General features: G+C 37.7%; 1 protein-coding gene across 1 annotated transcript in view; it reads left to right on the top strand.

The window, feature by feature from the left end:
- dnah12 (dynein, axonemal, heavy chain 12) overlaps window positions 1-15,755 on the top strand; it is a 30,555-nt gene that overhangs the window by 13,677 nt on the left and 1,123 nt on the right. The window contains exons 35-72 of the mRNA XM_028024332.1: window positions 25-144; window positions 282-470; window positions 545-696; window positions 1,240-1,378; window positions 1,532-1,698; window positions 1,802-2,057; window positions 2,545-2,841; window positions 3,025-3,203; window positions 3,390-3,582; window positions 3,881-4,042; window positions 4,139-4,333; window positions 4,553-4,686; window positions 4,772-4,934; window positions 5,042-5,122; window positions 5,676-5,852; window positions 5,954-6,085; window positions 6,169-6,258; window positions 6,355-6,495; window positions 6,590-6,831; window positions 6,912-7,059; window positions 7,160-7,305; window positions 7,427-7,641; window positions 7,735-7,927; window positions 8,781-8,973; window positions 9,066-9,238; window positions 9,674-9,814; window positions 9,940-10,098; window positions 10,210-10,505; window positions 10,586-10,839; window positions 11,975-12,115; window positions 12,196-12,333; window positions 12,409-12,642; window positions 12,724-12,912; window positions 13,733-13,836; window positions 13,915-14,119; window positions 14,231-14,368; window positions 14,452-14,543; window positions 15,354-15,421. Of these exons, the coding sequence (XP_027880133.1) occupies window positions 25-144; window positions 282-470; window positions 545-696; window positions 1,240-1,378; window positions 1,532-1,698; window positions 1,802-2,057; window positions 2,545-2,841; window positions 3,025-3,203; window positions 3,390-3,582; window positions 3,881-4,042; window positions 4,139-4,333; window positions 4,553-4,686; window positions 4,772-4,934; window positions 5,042-5,122; window positions 5,676-5,852; window positions 5,954-6,085; window positions 6,169-6,258; window positions 6,355-6,495; window positions 6,590-6,831; window positions 6,912-7,059; window positions 7,160-7,305; window positions 7,427-7,641; window positions 7,735-7,927; window positions 8,781-8,973; window positions 9,066-9,238; window positions 9,674-9,814; window positions 9,940-10,098; window positions 10,210-10,505; window positions 10,586-10,839; window positions 11,975-12,115; window positions 12,196-12,333; window positions 12,409-12,642; window positions 12,724-12,912; window positions 13,733-13,836; window positions 13,915-14,119; window positions 14,231-14,368; window positions 14,452-14,543; window positions 15,354-15,421 (6,436 nt within the window). The remainder of the gene's footprint in view (window positions 1-24; window positions 145-281; window positions 471-544; window positions 697-1,239; window positions 1,379-1,531; window positions 1,699-1,801; window positions 2,058-2,544; window positions 2,842-3,024; window positions 3,204-3,389; window positions 3,583-3,880; window positions 4,043-4,138; window positions 4,334-4,552; window positions 4,687-4,771; window positions 4,935-5,041; window positions 5,123-5,675; window positions 5,853-5,953; window positions 6,086-6,168; window positions 6,259-6,354; window positions 6,496-6,589; window positions 6,832-6,911; window positions 7,060-7,159; window positions 7,306-7,426; window positions 7,642-7,734; window positions 7,928-8,780; window positions 8,974-9,065; window positions 9,239-9,673; window positions 9,815-9,939; window positions 10,099-10,209; window positions 10,506-10,585; window positions 10,840-11,974; window positions 12,116-12,195; window positions 12,334-12,408; window positions 12,643-12,723; window positions 12,913-13,732; window positions 13,837-13,914; window positions 14,120-14,230; window positions 14,369-14,451; window positions 14,544-15,353; window positions 15,422-15,755) is intronic.

A 15,755-nucleotide genomic window follows, 5' to 3' on the forward strand; every position in this document is an offset into this window, starting at 1 on the left:
TTGATCATGTGGTTCTGCTCACAGGAGGTTGTTTCCACTAGCAACAGTAACACTGCAGTGGCCCTGTGTCGACTGTTTGAGATGTTGATTGTTGAACCACTGACGGCACATCCAGAGGATAAGAACATTCGCATCTGGATCATGGTACTATCACTCTATTATGTCAATTTATTTTTCAACTTACAACTTTACAAAAACAAGGCACATCCTTTTTGGTTTAAATCAGTTAAGTGAACGTTTAGCTGTTGTCTTCCTTTGTTTCTTTTCTTTTTTGCTTTCAGGCAGCCTTTTCATTCTCCCTGGTGTGGTCTGTGGGAGGTGCTTGTGATGCAGACAGCAGAGAGAAGTTCAGTCAGTTCGTAAGGGCCACACTTTCTGGAGAAACACAGGAATGTCCAGTCCCTGAAACAGTTGGGAAATGGGAGTGTCACATGGAGGAAAAAGGGCTGGTGTATGACTACTTTTACGAGGTAATCTGCTCTTATATTCTGAAGGTTTTTTATTAGTGTTGAGTTAATAAATAGTATTGTAAATGTCTTTGCAGTTTAAAGGAAGAGGAAAATGGTTTCACTGGAATGAAACAATTAAGAGCATCTACCTGGGAGACAAAAACACAAAGGTGCAGGACATCATTGTTCCCACCATAGACACCGTACGCTACACTTATCTAATGGACCTCTGCATCAACCATGGAGTGTGAGTATTCTTAGATATTACAGTCAACTCAGATTTCAAAACGGCATGTATGCCACAGATATGAAGTTCATCTACAGTACCTGTTAGAAGTTTACATAAACCCGTTATGGCCATGGATGTCTGATGATGATTAAATCAACACTTTTAATGACGCTTAAAAACAAGAATTAGGTGAACTAGTTTGAATTTACTATTAATTTCTCTAATCCATACAATGTCTTAATGTGACTTATAATTTCACTAATATTATACAATGTTGGACCATGGTTTAATTAGAGACAGATCAAATAATCAAGATCAAGTAATTAAAACAAGAATTGGGTGCAAAAGTAAGAATATACTTTTGCACCCAATTCTTGTTTTAATTACTCAATGCAGTTGTATTTCTTAATGTTAATATAGGCCAAATGCATCATTAATGTTGAAAATGTATATGAAATTCTTGTGAATGATGAGTTTAGGTAAACTGCTGACTGGCTGTGTATATTGTTTTAAGTCACTGTATTTAACATGCTTTTATCATTTAACAAATAATCTCGCCAGTCCTCCCCTGTTTGTTGGCCCTACTGGCACTGGGAAGTCTGTTTATGTGAAGGAGAAAATGATGAACAATCTGGACAAAGACAGTTTTCTGCCCTTTTTCATCAACTTTTCAGCCCGGACAAGTGCCAATCAAACCCAGGTTAGTTCTGGTAATGTGAGAGTTGTTGAAACCCATCGTATAATTAGTTGTTAAAAGAGTTGATTGATTAATTGAATACAATGGTATTCTTACAGTAACGTCTAGCTGTTCTCAGTATTCTAAATTATATTTTGTATTTGCTGTATCTCTTAGAATATAATCATGTCCAGGTTGGATAAGAGAAGGAAAGGAGTGTTTGGCCCTCCAGTGGGAAAAAAGTGTGTCATCTTTGTAGATGACATGAACATGCCTGCCCTGGAGCAGTTTGGTGCTCAACCTCCTGTAGAGCTTCTACGACAGTACATGGACCATAGAAACTGGTATCAACCTACCCTTAGAAGCCACTGTAGACAGTCAACAAAGAAAAATGCACTAAATATTTTTTTTTCAAAACTTTAGATGTCACTTCTTATGCTCTGGCAGGTACGACTTAAAGGATACAACAAGGATCACCTTAATTGACATCCAGTTCCTATGTGCAATGGGTCCCCCTGGTGGTGGAAGAAATGCAGTAACACCTCGCTTTCTTCGTCATTTCAACATTGTCAGCATAAATCCCTTCAGTGACGACACCATGGTTCGCATTTTCTCCAACATTATGGCTTTCTACCTCAAAAACAATGCATTCGCCCCTGAATGTTTTACCATTGGCAACCAAATAGTGGCAGCTACAATGGAAGTGAGTTACCTTTCAGAGATATTATAACTTTCACTTTAGACTAGTGCCTTGTAAAAACATTCTTAAACCTTTTTTAGGTTTGGTCTCATTACAACACTAACTTCAGTGTATTTTTTGATACATAAGACAGCCTCTTGATTGTATAAAAAAATTATAATATATTTTATGACAGACTAACGCAAAGTAGCACATGAATGTAAGGCAAAAAAGATGATGTTGAAAACACTTTTTCAATTTACTCCACAAATTTTCAACATTGAGAAAAAGAGGCAATACAAAGGATGGACTTATTTGGGCTGAAAACAAATGCTGTTGCACTATTGTACGCCACGTTCTTTTGATCTGTCACAGCTCAATGAAATAAACCAAAGTTTCTAATTGTTACTTAAAAATGGTGGAACTGTTTAAGGGGATTAAACTTCATGTTCATCTTTTCCTCTGATTTTTTCTTGGTCATTTTTATGCTCTTCTCTTTTATATTTTAAAGGTGTATAAACAAGCCATGGAAAACCTTCTACCGACACCAGCCAAGTCTCACTACACTTTCAACCTACGAGATTTCTCCCGCGTCATTCAAGGCTGCCTGTTGCTGAAGAAAGAGTCTCTGGAAAACAGACATACCATGACACGCCTGTTTGTCCATGAAGTCTTGCGTGTCTACTATGATCGTCTAGTGGACGACAAAGACAGAGCATGGCTCTACAAACTGATGAACAGAATCGTCAAAGATCACTTCAAAGAGTCCTTTGAACAGGTCTTTGATCACCTAAAGCAAGGCAGCGAAGTAAGCCAAACTTCAGTTTTCTTTTGTCTATTTTGTAGATTTCAGTTTGTTAGACATTCATCGTATGAAACAAAAGAGGTGTTCTGGCTTTTTTCTTACAATTTAAAATGTAAAAGCATAGTAATCAGTGACAGATTACACTGTATTTGGAAAACTCTAAATTTGTGTTGTTTGTCTTTACAGCTGGAAGAGGATGACATGCGGAATCTTCTTTTTGGTGATTACATGGAGCCTGAGCTGGAGGATGACGAGCGCTTATACGCTGAGGTGCCATCAACAGAAGCGTTTGCTGTGGTGGTGGAAGCGTGTCTCGAAGAATACAACCAGATGCACAAGAATCGGATGAACCTCGTCATCTTCCGGTACATTGCCTTTTTCCTCCCAGCGTTTAAAATGTGAAGTAGTTTTATATGAATAGTTTATTTTGGATGAGAATACATCCAAAACCAGCAGACTTGACCTCTATGCTGTAAATTCAGAAATTAAGCTTTTTTATGTTATTAAAGTAACGTGATTGATTACCTGATAAAAGACTTCGCCTTGTGTAGCTATGTATTGGAGCACTTGTCCCGCGTAAGCCGTGTGCTAAAGCAGCCTGGAGGCAATGCTCTGCTTGCTGGAGTCGGAGGCAGCGGCCGCCAGTCTATTACCCGCCTGGCCACATCAATGGCACACATGACCTTGTTCCAGCCTGAGATCTCTAAGAGTTACGGCATGACAGAGTGGAGAGACGACCTCAAGGTTTGACTATTAGATTTGAAGACACTTCCACCTCACACTATCGTATTCTGTGCCTTGTTAAACCATATATTGTACTTGGATACCTTTTTCATTTTGACATTGTACAACTACAAGTTTTAATGTACCGAGATCTAATGTGACATACAACCAAAATATGAATAATCCAAAAGACAAATACAAAGTCTGTGGTTGCAACAACACAAAATGAATAAAGTTCCGATACAGTCCAAGGAGCTGTATGTGTCACTTAGATGGTTGTTTTAACATTTGCTTAAACATACTATGCCAAAAATTGTAGATGCTGCTGAAAAATGCTGGGGTTAAAGGGCAGAAGATGGTGTTCTTGTTAACTGATGCCCAGATCAAGGATGAGGGTTTTCTGGAAGATGTAGACAGTGTCCTGAACACAGGAGAAGTGCCCAATCTGTTTGCTGTAGATGAGAAACAAGAAATCATGGAGGTAAGCTGCTTTACACCTTTAAAAGAAAAATATTGATCCTAAAATAATTTAGTCTTTTTAGGGTATGTTCAAAACGCTTTTCTCTTGATTTTGCAGGCAATACGTCCGGTTGCCCAGGCTGGTAACAAAACTCTGGAGCTGAACCCCTTGGCTCTATTTGCCTTTTTCATCTCACGCTGCAGAGAGAACCTGCATGTGGTTGTTGCCTTTAGTCCCATTGGAATCGCCTTTCGAAATCGTCTGCGGCAATTTCCATCTCTAATAAACTGCTGCACTATTGACTGGTTTCAGGTACTGTGGAATTATAATGAGGCAACTATTTACAGTATGTTATACATAAAATATATAAAATCTCACTTTACTGTAAAAATAAATATGTATATGACATGAAAAAAGGCAAGTAAAAATTGGATAAGAGGTTAATAAAAAGGGACAGAAGAACTTTATCTTTACACTTGTTCATGTCTGTGTGACGGGTCCTGTTTCCTGTTCTTTGTTGCACTTTTACAGCCATGGCCAGAAGAAGCTCTTGAGAAAGTAGCCAATTGCTTCCTGGGTTCTCTGGAGATGACGGACAATGAGAGGATCGAGGTCATCCCCATCTGCAAAACATTTCACACCACTGCTAAACAACTCTCACAGCAGTAATGCGCAGTTAAATGAAATGTATATTTATCAGTGAACTAAATTAAAATGTAAAATGTAGTCACACTATTTTTTTCATTTTAGATTCCTAGATGAACTAGGGCGCACTAATTATGTGACTCCCACATCCTACCTGGAGCTGATCGCAACTTTCTATCAACTCCTGACTCGGCGGAGAGACACTGTCATGAAGGCAAAACAGAGGTATACAAATGGCCTGGATAAACTTGCCTTTGCTGAATCTCAGGTATGTGCAGAAATACGTTTCATCAGGTTTGTTTTGCTCTTTCATTTCTGACATTTTTTGAAATGTCTATAATGGGTGAAGGTGACAGGTTAGCTTTCTTTTTGCAGGTTGCTGAAATGAAAAAGGAGTTAGTAGAGCTACAACCCAAGCTTGAAGTCGCAAAGATAGAGAACAACAAAATGATGAAGGTAACCACCAGTCATACCTTTATTACATCTCGGCATCAACATTATAGTTTAGAGTATTATACATTCATGAGAAAAATAATGACAACCTATTAGATATTCAGGTCTTTGAAGAAGAATTTGCTGTTGTCCATTTTAAAGTGATTTAATTACCAATAAATGCCAAAGAATTAACCTTGTTTTACTAATTAAAGAAAAGATTTTAAAAAATTGCAGGTGTGAGGGAGAGAGAAGGAGACACACTAGGGAGCAGGAAATAAATCTAACACTAAAGAATACATAGACTGAAGAAATACAATTAAAATAAAGCAACAAGAATAAGTAGAAACAAGAAACAAACATAACTAGAATCACTAAAAAGAACTGAACTAAAGGAAAACAGGAACAAGACAGTTCCAACAAAAATAAGAACCCAAAATAATTAAACTAGAATCAAATCAAACTACAAAACAACCTAACAACGCAGGATCCTGACACTTGCCTTGAAATGTGGTTTGAAAACTTTGAAAGGTTCTGTGTGTGGATGTAAATATGCATCTTATATGGGATTTAACAGGTGATAGAAGAAGAATCGGTTGAAGTAGAAGCCATAAGTAAAGTTGTGCGAGTTGATGAAGAGGCAGCAACTATAAAAGCTAATGAGGCTCAGGCTTTGAAAAATGAGTGTGAAAGTGAACTGGCAGAAGCCGTCCCTGCTCTGGAAGCTGCTGTCGCTGCTCTGGACACATTAAAGGTTGGTGCTCTTCACTTGCATTTATTTTTAAACCTAATTTTCACATTTAAATCTTTGCGATTCAGAAAGCAGAATACTTGAAGTTGTCTATCTTATTCCAGCCCGCTGATGTTACTATTGTGAAGTCAATGAAAAATCCCCCATCAGGAGTGAAGCTGGTGATGTCAGCTGTATGCGTGATGAAGGACATAAAACCAGATAAGATAGCTGATCCAGCTGGGACTGGAAAAAAGGTGACACAAAGTATAAGAAGAACTTTCAAAATGTTCTGATTATCAATTACTCATTGTACAATCTTATGGTTTTTATGACCTAGGTTTTTGATTTCTGGGGACCAAGCAAGAAACTACTGGGTGACATGAACTTTTTACGAGATCTCAAAGAGTATGATAAGGATAACATTCCAGTAAGTGTCATAAAATTACAGCAATTAAATATTTTAAAAAAATAATGTCTCAAAAATGAATGTTTTTTAACTAGCCCCCTGACTGCTGAATTACAGATTGCAGTGATGCAAAAAATTCGAAGTGAGTACATGACGAATCCTGACTTTGACCCCAGCAAAGTGGCTAAAGCCTCATCTGCTGCAGAAGGCCTCTGCAAGTGGATCAAAGCAATAGAGGTTTATGACAGAGTGGCAAAGGTGTAGAGATTTTGGTCCTTCATTGCCTTTTCTAAATGCTTGCATGCAAGTTTCTATCTCTTATATAAGTCAACAAATTCTTTTTTGATTTTAGGTTGTTGCTCCAAAGAAGCAGAGTCTTGCTGAGGCTCAGGAGTCCCTGGCTATCACTATCGCTCTTCTAGACCAGAAGAGATCTGAGTTGAAGGAGGTCGAGGACCGCCTAGCATCACTTCAAAAAACCTTCGAAGAGAAAACAGAGGAGAAAGCTCAGCTTGAATACCAAGTGGATTTGTGTGCCAAGAAGCTGGAAAGGGCTGAAAAACTAATTGGAGGTCTTGGTGGAGAGAAGACCAGGTCACTGTGATGTTGCAAGTTTTCTCCAGTTGTCATGAATGCATGCGGTTGATTTATTTTGTGATCTGTTGATCCCTTAGATGGTCAAAAGCTGCAGATGACCTACAGAACACATATGACAACCTGACTGGAGATGTTCTTATTTCCGCTGGTGTCATTGCCTACTTGGGGGCTTTTACTTCTGGATTTAGACATAACTGCACCAAGACATGGACCTCTCTCTGTCAAGTAATCACCTCCCTTTATTCCTTTATTATTGCACTTTCATAACTGATATATTTTAGCTGCTTATTATTTCTTTTTTTTTGTCCTAAATACATGTGTCCAGTCTAAGAATATTCCATCATCAGATGACTTTTCTCTCAGTAAAACTCTGGGAGATCCCATAAAAATCAGAGCTTGGAACATTGCAGGCCTTCCCAGTGACTCTTTCTCTATTGATAATGGTGTCATTGTCAGTAATTCACGCAGATGGTATGTCATTGTTTCTCTAATCTACTGCTGAAAGATTTTTTATTTTTACTTAAAAGTAGTGTGAAAAGAAATATTACTTCTGATTAAATGTAAAGATAGTGTTCATCTGATTTTCTTGTAGGCCTTTAATGATTGACCCTCAGGGTCAAGCCAACAGGTGGGTGAAGAATTCAGAGAAGGAAAATAACTTGAGTGCAATCAAGTTAACAGATGCAGACTACATAAGAACCTTAGAAAACTGCATCCAATTTGGAACACCCTTACTGCTGGAAAATGTAGGAGAAGAGCTAGACCCTTCTCTGGAACCACTGCTGCTTAAACAAATCTTCAAACAAGGTGGCGTGAGTTTTAATGGCAACCACAGGACCATCTGTGATTTAAAATTACAAAATAATTTTCTCTGTTTACAAACTTCTTGATTTTACATAGCTGGCGTAAATTGCATCAGGCTTGGTGAGTCTGTGATCGAGTATTCAGAAGATTTCCGTTTCTACATCACCACAAAGCTGAGGAACCCACACTACCTGCCAGAACTGTCTACCAAAGTGTCTCTACTCAATTTCATGATCACACCAGAGGGATTGGAGGACCAGTTGCTGGGGATTGTAGTTGCTAAGGAGAGGTAGCATTAAATGCTTACTATTTTTACACCACTGGATTAAGTCAAAAGGAAAATGCTGGATTTTTGAGGTTTTCTTAATCGTAGTCTAAATCCAGATAGGTTGGTACCAGAAGCTGGAGCTAACAGCTAATCCAAGAGAGCCAGAGACCAAAGCAGACTTTTATTGTGTTAAGACTGTCTAATTGGTTTATGAAAGCAACCTTTAATGACTCTTTAACCCATCATTTTGTTTACATTGTGTGATTCTTCACACAGAAGCTGATTCTTATTATTTTCTTAGAAAATCGAGGAAGGAGTCTGGTTGCCACCAGTGATATTCTGTGTGAAACACATACAGAGAACAAAAAATGTGATGTATTTATTTCTAGTCAGAGTAACTACCTAATAAAAAGAGAAAGACAGTGAAAATATCAATAAAATATCCTCGCCTTAAACTGCTGGTATAATTTGGATTTTTACTTCGTTTTGCTTCTATTAACAGTCATAATCTCACCAGAATTATTTTTTATGTTTTGTATTTCACAAAGGAAGGTCATTTATGGAGTACTTCTTCCACCCTAAATAATAATTAGCTTTTGTGTAACAGTTACGACAATGATTTAAAGAGTCACAAACTGCTGTTCATTGATTTGATCATGTGTTTGGAGATGCAGTCATTTAAGATGGTGAAAGTCAGTTTTGGTCTCGGCCCGCCTTCCTAATTGTTATACTAAATGAAGTCTCAGAGCTACATGCTTTGGGTAAGATATTACTTGCTTACACCTTATTAACAAAACCTTATTTGAAAAATCTCGAGCTATGTCTGTGCAAGCAGCCAGCTTGTAGAACCACAAATTTCTCTTGTGTGCTACAGGCCAGAGCTGGAAGAGGAGAGAAACGCACTGATTCTGCAGTCAGCTGATAATAAGAGACAATTAAAGGAAATTGAAGACAAAATCCTTGAAACGCTACAGTCTTCTGAGGGGAATATCCTGGAGGATGAGAGTGCTATTCAGATTCTTGACTCTGCAAAGATCATGTCCAATGAGATTACAAAGAAACAACTGGTATAAATTATACAAAACAAATCAAATTAGGAAGGATAGTTTAATGAGTCTATAAAGTAACTTATGTCCCCTTCGTTGTATTCATTTCCAAGATTGCAGAGAAAACTGAAATCAAGATCGCAGAATCTAGAGAAGGTTACAGACCTATTGCCAAGCACTCATCTATCCTGTTCTTCAGTATCGCTGATTTGACCAACATAGACCCTATGTATCAATATTCTCTAAGCTGGTTTGTGAATCTCTACGTCAACTCCATACAAGACAGGTGAGTTATATACGTGCAAATGATTAACAGTTGCTCATTGCACATGACACAATCTGAGAATACTCATTTGACAAAAGAAAATAAATACACAAGCTTGGTTAACTAGAATAAGATTGTGAACCGCGTTTTTTCTTCATCCAAAGTGCTTTGATTTTGTCATTATTTTAAATATTTTTAACAGTTTAACTGAAAAGTCACACACATTGTGCATTATCAGTTAACCACACATAAATTACATATAAATAATTTGATTTTGTACCATTTTACACCATTAGAAAAAATAAATGTCTTTCATTAAAAACTAAAGCTAGTTACTGGCCTTTAAAGACTTGGTTTCTACATTTAGAAAAAAAATAGCTGTGCTTTAATATTCTTTGAGAAAGATCAGGACTGTTCTCCATCTGAACTTAGATATATTTTGTTTTTACTGATTAGTAACAAGTCCAAGATTCTGGAGAGAAGACTTCAGTATTTAATTGATCACTTCACCTTCAACCTGTACTGCAACATCTGCCGATCTCTCTTTGAGAAGGACAAACTCCTCTTCTCCTTTCTCCTCTGCTGCAATTTGCTCCTGTAAGTAACAAAGCAATGTTTCTTTTATTCACTTTTTGTTTTGTTTTGTAAGAGACTATGTAGAATTATCAAATTTATGTATTGTATATTTGTGTCTTTGTACTCCTATTATAATACTTTCTCAGAGCAAAGGGGGAACTTGAACATTCAGAATTCATGTTCTTGTTGACCGGAGGAGTAGGTCTGCAGAACACTGTTCCTAACCCAGATTCCAGCTGGCTGCAGGAAAAATGCTGGGATGAAATCTGCAGAGCCAATGAACTGCATGGGTTACAAGGCATAAAGTAAAAAGCAGTAATTATTCAACCAAATACATTGGTAGCTGTTCTTTCCATATACCCATTTTTTATGGTCTCTCTTGTAAATAATGAATTTGTTTGTTGTTAACTGCACAGAGAGGCTTTCATCAATAATCCAGATGACTTTAAGCCTATTCATGACAGTAAGGAGCCCTTCAATGTTCCTCTGCCTGCACCTTGGTGTGACCAACTCAGTACCCTGCAGAAAATGATCGTTATTCGATGTCTTAGACCTGATAAGATGGTGCCAGGTATGATTAAATATGTATCTTCCAATCTGGGGAAGAAATTTGTCCAGCCTCCTCCCTTTGACTTGGGTAAGAGCTATCTGGACTCCAACTCCACCATCCCACTTGTTTTTGTGCTTTCTCCAGGAGCCGACCCCATGGCTAGTGAGTTTGTCAGTACAAAAGATAGATTTTCAAAAAGCTTTTAAGCACATCTCATTAAAAATAACAATGTCCTCCTGTAGGCTTGTTAAAGTTTGCCAATGACAAGAAAATGAGCGGCAACAAGTTCCAGGCTATCTCTCTGGGTCAAGGCCAGGGTCCTATTGCTTCTAAAATGATATCAACAGCCATGGAGGAGGGATCATGGGTGTGCTTGCAGAACTGTCACTTGGCCGTTTCTTGGATGACAAGCTTAGAAAAAATCTGCGAGAACTTCAGCCCTGCGACATGCCACCTAGACTTCCGCCTTTGGCTCACAAGCTACCCATCACCTAAGGTACAGGCTCACTCAATACATGCACAATATTTTGTGCATGTATTTATAACCCTCGAAGTATTGCACACTTCAATGCGTTTTTGAGGATTTAGAAAGTGGTGGATTGATGTGAAGTAGAACTGAAAAGGAAGCATGGTTTTCAGTGTGGTGTTTATTCAGCCCATTTATTGTAAAATGACATAATAAATTCCATTGTATTTGAAGTCACCTAGTTAGTACAAAAAGTCCACCTGTGTGTAATTTAATCTCATTATAAACACATTTTTGTGTGAAGGCCTCAGATGTTTGTTCTAAACTTGGTTGTTTTACATTTGAATAACACCCAAGGAACTGGAGAGGTCCTTGGGTTTAAAGCGGAAAAGTTAAAAGCGTGGACAGATCATACAACAATATTGTTGTATGGATTAAATAGTTTTTAATCCATTGTCAAAAACAGAGAAAGTATGGAACAACCGCAAACTAACCAAGACATGGCTGTCTGTCTAAGCTGACAGGCTGGGCAATGAGAGCAAAATCAGCAAAGCAGCCGAGAGCTTTATGGCAAATCTGGAGGACCTGTGGCAAGGGTGGAAAAATCTGTTTACTTGACTACAGTCATTATAAGTCATTATTAAAAGAAAGACACATATTACTATGTTAACAGTTTGTCCCACCATTAAGAGTCTGTAAAAATGTGGAAGATGAACTCAAATACTAAGGAGCAGAATGAAGGCAGATTATCTTTGAAAACCTGAAAGACACTTCTAAAGACTTGACACTGAGTCAGAGGTTTACCAGCAAGACAGAAACCCTAAACATACAGCTAGAGCTACAATAGAATGGTTTACATCAAAGGATGTCAATGTGTTACAATGGCCCAGTCAAAGTCCAGGCCAAATCAGGCAAACTCCTCCACTTCACAGTTATGCACTTGTTTTGTTGACTTGTCACAAAAACATTTAATAAAGTACAATAAAGTTTGTGGTTGGTATAATCTGACAAAATCTGAAAGCAGTTGGGGGGTGTGAATACTCTTGCAAGGCTTGATACATAAATACTCAATTTCAAACAGTTAGGGTAAACTGTTTTATCTGATTACATATTATAGTGGAAAAAGATCAAGCCAAAATTACCAAATGTGTATATTTGAAATCAGTTTCCAGTGACTATCCTTCAGAATGGTGTGAAAATGACCAATGAGCCCCCTACTGGACTCCGTCTCAACCTCCTCCAGTCTTACTTATCTGACCCTGTGTCTGACCCAAACTTCTTCAATAACTGCCCCAAGAAGGAGTTGGTGAGTTAGTCTGGGATCTATTAATTAAAATTCATCTGTTGCACTGAGGGCCTTTTATAACTTGTGGATTCCTTCATTAGATTTGGGAAAAGCTTCTGTTTGGATTGTGCTTCTTCCATGCACTTGTTCAGGAGAGGAAAAAGTTTGGCCCACTGGGTTGGAATATTCCCTATGGCTTCAATGAGTCTGACCTCCGGATAAGCATCAGACAACTCCAGGTATTTTACTCAAGAATGGTTGTGGAGATTTTATCTTCACAAATTCAAAACAACTCTCACCTCCTATCTCTGTAGCTATTTATAAATGAGTATGAGGAGGTGCCCTTAGAGGCCATAACATATCTGACTGGAGAGTGTAACTACGGTGGCCGTGTGACAGATGACTGGGACCGGCGGCTCTTGCTGACAACCTTGGCTGATTTCTACAACAAAGACATCATTGAGACATTTCGCTACCCTTTCTCACCCAGTGGTGATTATTTTGCTCCACCCAAATCTAGCTATGATGATTATGTTCTCTTTATCAAGGTATACATATTCTTCATCTGGGTAAATGTTTTCCCCCTGTTTCCCCTAAACTGTATGAGTAACATTAACTTTGTATTTCAGAATCTTCCATTCAGCCAAAATCCAGAGGTGTTTGGGATGCATGAAAATGTAGACATTTCCAAAGATTTGCAGCAGACAAAGCTGTTGTTTGATTCACTGCTACTCACTCAGGGTGGTGGGGAGAATGGAGGGAGCAGCTCTGGGGGTGATCACACCCTGTTTGATATAGCCAATAACATCCTCACCCAGGTATAAACCAACTCAAACTTGTCTTTCATTCATCACTGTGTTATTAACATCGGTATGCACATATAAATGTCAACAACTGCAAAAATAAATGAAACCAATTAATTTATTATTCAATGTAATTAATATTAATGTCATTTAGTGGAAGGAAGACAGACCTTGATGCCAATGCCATAACTTGGCATTGGCCATTTCAAAGTTAAAAGGATCAATTATAAAATGTTCTGTTAGTTGTTACTAAAGCAATGAATGAACTGTTTAGTTTCTCCTAACATTTATTGCATACCTCAAAACAATGATCAGATGGGATTTTATTGTTTTAAGGGTATAGAGGATAACAGCAACCATCCTCAGTTATATATATTTTTTTTCATTTCTGTATCTGAGTTATGGAAACACAGATTGACTAGTAGTAGACATGTTTATATATGTTTGCTCTTAAAAATAAGTCTAATCAAATGTAGAAGACAACATTTTTAGCAAATACATAAGATGGTTTTTTTTATTGAATCCATGTTGTCATATTTATAGTTGGATTTAGGATCATTGCACAAAGTGCCAGCACTTCTCTCTGCCTCGTAGATTTTTCTAGTTTTGGTTTATTTTACTGCTCACCAGTGACGTTTGCAAATAAAAGATGAACATTTTTTTCACCGAACTGAAACATATGAGGACATTCTTGTTTAGCCTAGTACAGACTTCAATCACTTTAAAAAAATAGCTGGCAGCTTATTAAAAGTATTTTTAATTTGATTATTCAGTTTTTTTTTTTTATTACAAAGACGATCTATAATTCAGTCTATACATTTGGTCTTTTTTCCAGCTTCCGAATAATTTTGACACAGAAGCAGCTCTCCTAAAGTTCCCTGTCCGCTATGAAGAGAGTATGAACACAGTCCTTGTCCAAGAAATGGAGCGCTATAACACGTACGAACAATGAACGATTGTTCAACTAAAATCTCCAATCAGTCTACGTAATTTAAAACTCCTGATTTGGTTTCTCAGGTTGTACAGTACCATCCGTGTGAGTCTACAGAACCTTTTGAAAGCTATTAAGGGCTTAGTGGTGATGGATGCCGATCTGGAGGCTGTTGCAGGCAGTTTGATTGTCGGCAAGGTCCCAGAGAAATGGGCAAATCGCTCTTACCCAAGCCTGAAGCCCCTGGGCAGTTACATCAATGACTTTCTTTCTAGGCTTAAGTTTTTACAGGTAAAAAATCCTACAAGAATTGCATATAGCAAATTTTATTTAAGCAAAAAGTGAACTATGAGGTTTTTTAAAATTTTATTCAATTTTCACTTTTACTTTGTTTGCCTGTAGACTTGGTATGAAACCAAAAAGCCCTGTGTGTTCTGGATGTCTGGCTTCTTCTTTACCCAGGCCTTCCTAACTGGGGCAATGCAAAACTACGCCAGGAAATACCATATCCCCATTGATCTTTTAGGGTTTGATTTTGAGGTATAAAACACCCGCTGTGACTTCACGTGTCAAATATTCAGTCTGATTTTTCTAAAATCAGTTGTTTGGTTTTTATACTCCAGGTTCTCTCTTTCGATACTTCAGAGACGGCACCCGCCGATGGTGTCTACGTTCATGGATTGTTTGTCGATGGAGCTCGATGGGACAGAGACAGGTAGATGTAATTAGCTGGTTTTAAAGTGGGACAAGATGTGTACCAAAACATTTCTAAACAAATGTACAGCTCTGCAGTGCAAAGTGCAAAATATGGAATGAATTTAAAACAATGTGAGTTTTGTCACCTGTGGCGTTTTTTGTAGTTTTTGCCAAGACATCAATCACAAGCACAATGTCTTCAACAACATAACTTTGACAAATGGCCTTGCGCTTCTCTGAACTCAAACTCTTCAGAAAATATCTACACGATGTAAGGATTGGCTGCACGGAATATTTAAACATGCAGAGTGAACATAAAAGTAGACACAGAGAAAGCTATTTCAAGTCTCGTGTTAAAAATCATCACATTATAATGGGAGCTTTCCAAAATTACAAGAGGAACTGTTTTCAGATTATTAATGATCCAGTGAGCAGGAGACACGCATCATGTTTTTTCTCTCAGTAAAAATAGTTTAGCAGTTTTATAGTTACTGAAAGTAACTATAAAAGCCACCACCATCACTTAAATGAGCTCAAGTAGATGACCTCATTATCCATCTCTGCATGAGGCTGATGAGCAGACTGAAGGGAACCTTTTACATCTTTTCCTGTGACGTCTCAAGTACACTTGGGGTCTTTGTACAACATGATTAACGAACCACATCAATGGGTAGCTTAAAACCAAGGCCTTACTTGGACTACAGAGTGACATTTTTCACTGCATCAAACTTATAAATGTCGTATCTGGGAACTTGGAGTAATGTGGCACGTTTAGTTTATGCAGAAAAACATCTTTGCATCATACTTTTGTTCATCTTTCTGTCATCAGTGGAGTCCTGGCTGAGCAGTACCCCAAAATACTGTTTGACTCTATGCCCATCATTTGGATACAACCCAGTAAGTCTGGCCTTTCTGTACCCATCACAAGTCCCAGTATTCAAAACTTGTGTTAAATGTAATTTATGTTTTAAATTATGTCTTTGCAAATGTATTTATAGCCCTTGATCTTCCTCAGATTTTGTAATGTTGAAACCCAAAATTTGACTGTATTTTATTGAGATTTTATGTGATAGACAAATATTTGATATTTTAAGTAATGTGTTATGGTGATATGGAATTTTAAATTAAAAGATGTAATTTTATTTACACTTGATAAATGTGATGACACCCCACTGAGTTAATGCTTTGTTAAACTTTTCTTTATAACTATAACTCCAATTTTATTTGAAGC

This window comes from Xiphophorus couchianus, chromosome 1, assembly GCF_001444195.1.
Source record: "Xiphophorus couchianus chromosome 1, X_couchianus-1.0, whole genome shotgun sequence".
Taxonomy (NCBI): domain Eukaryota; kingdom Metazoa; phylum Chordata; class Actinopteri; order Cyprinodontiformes; family Poeciliidae; genus Xiphophorus; species Xiphophorus couchianus.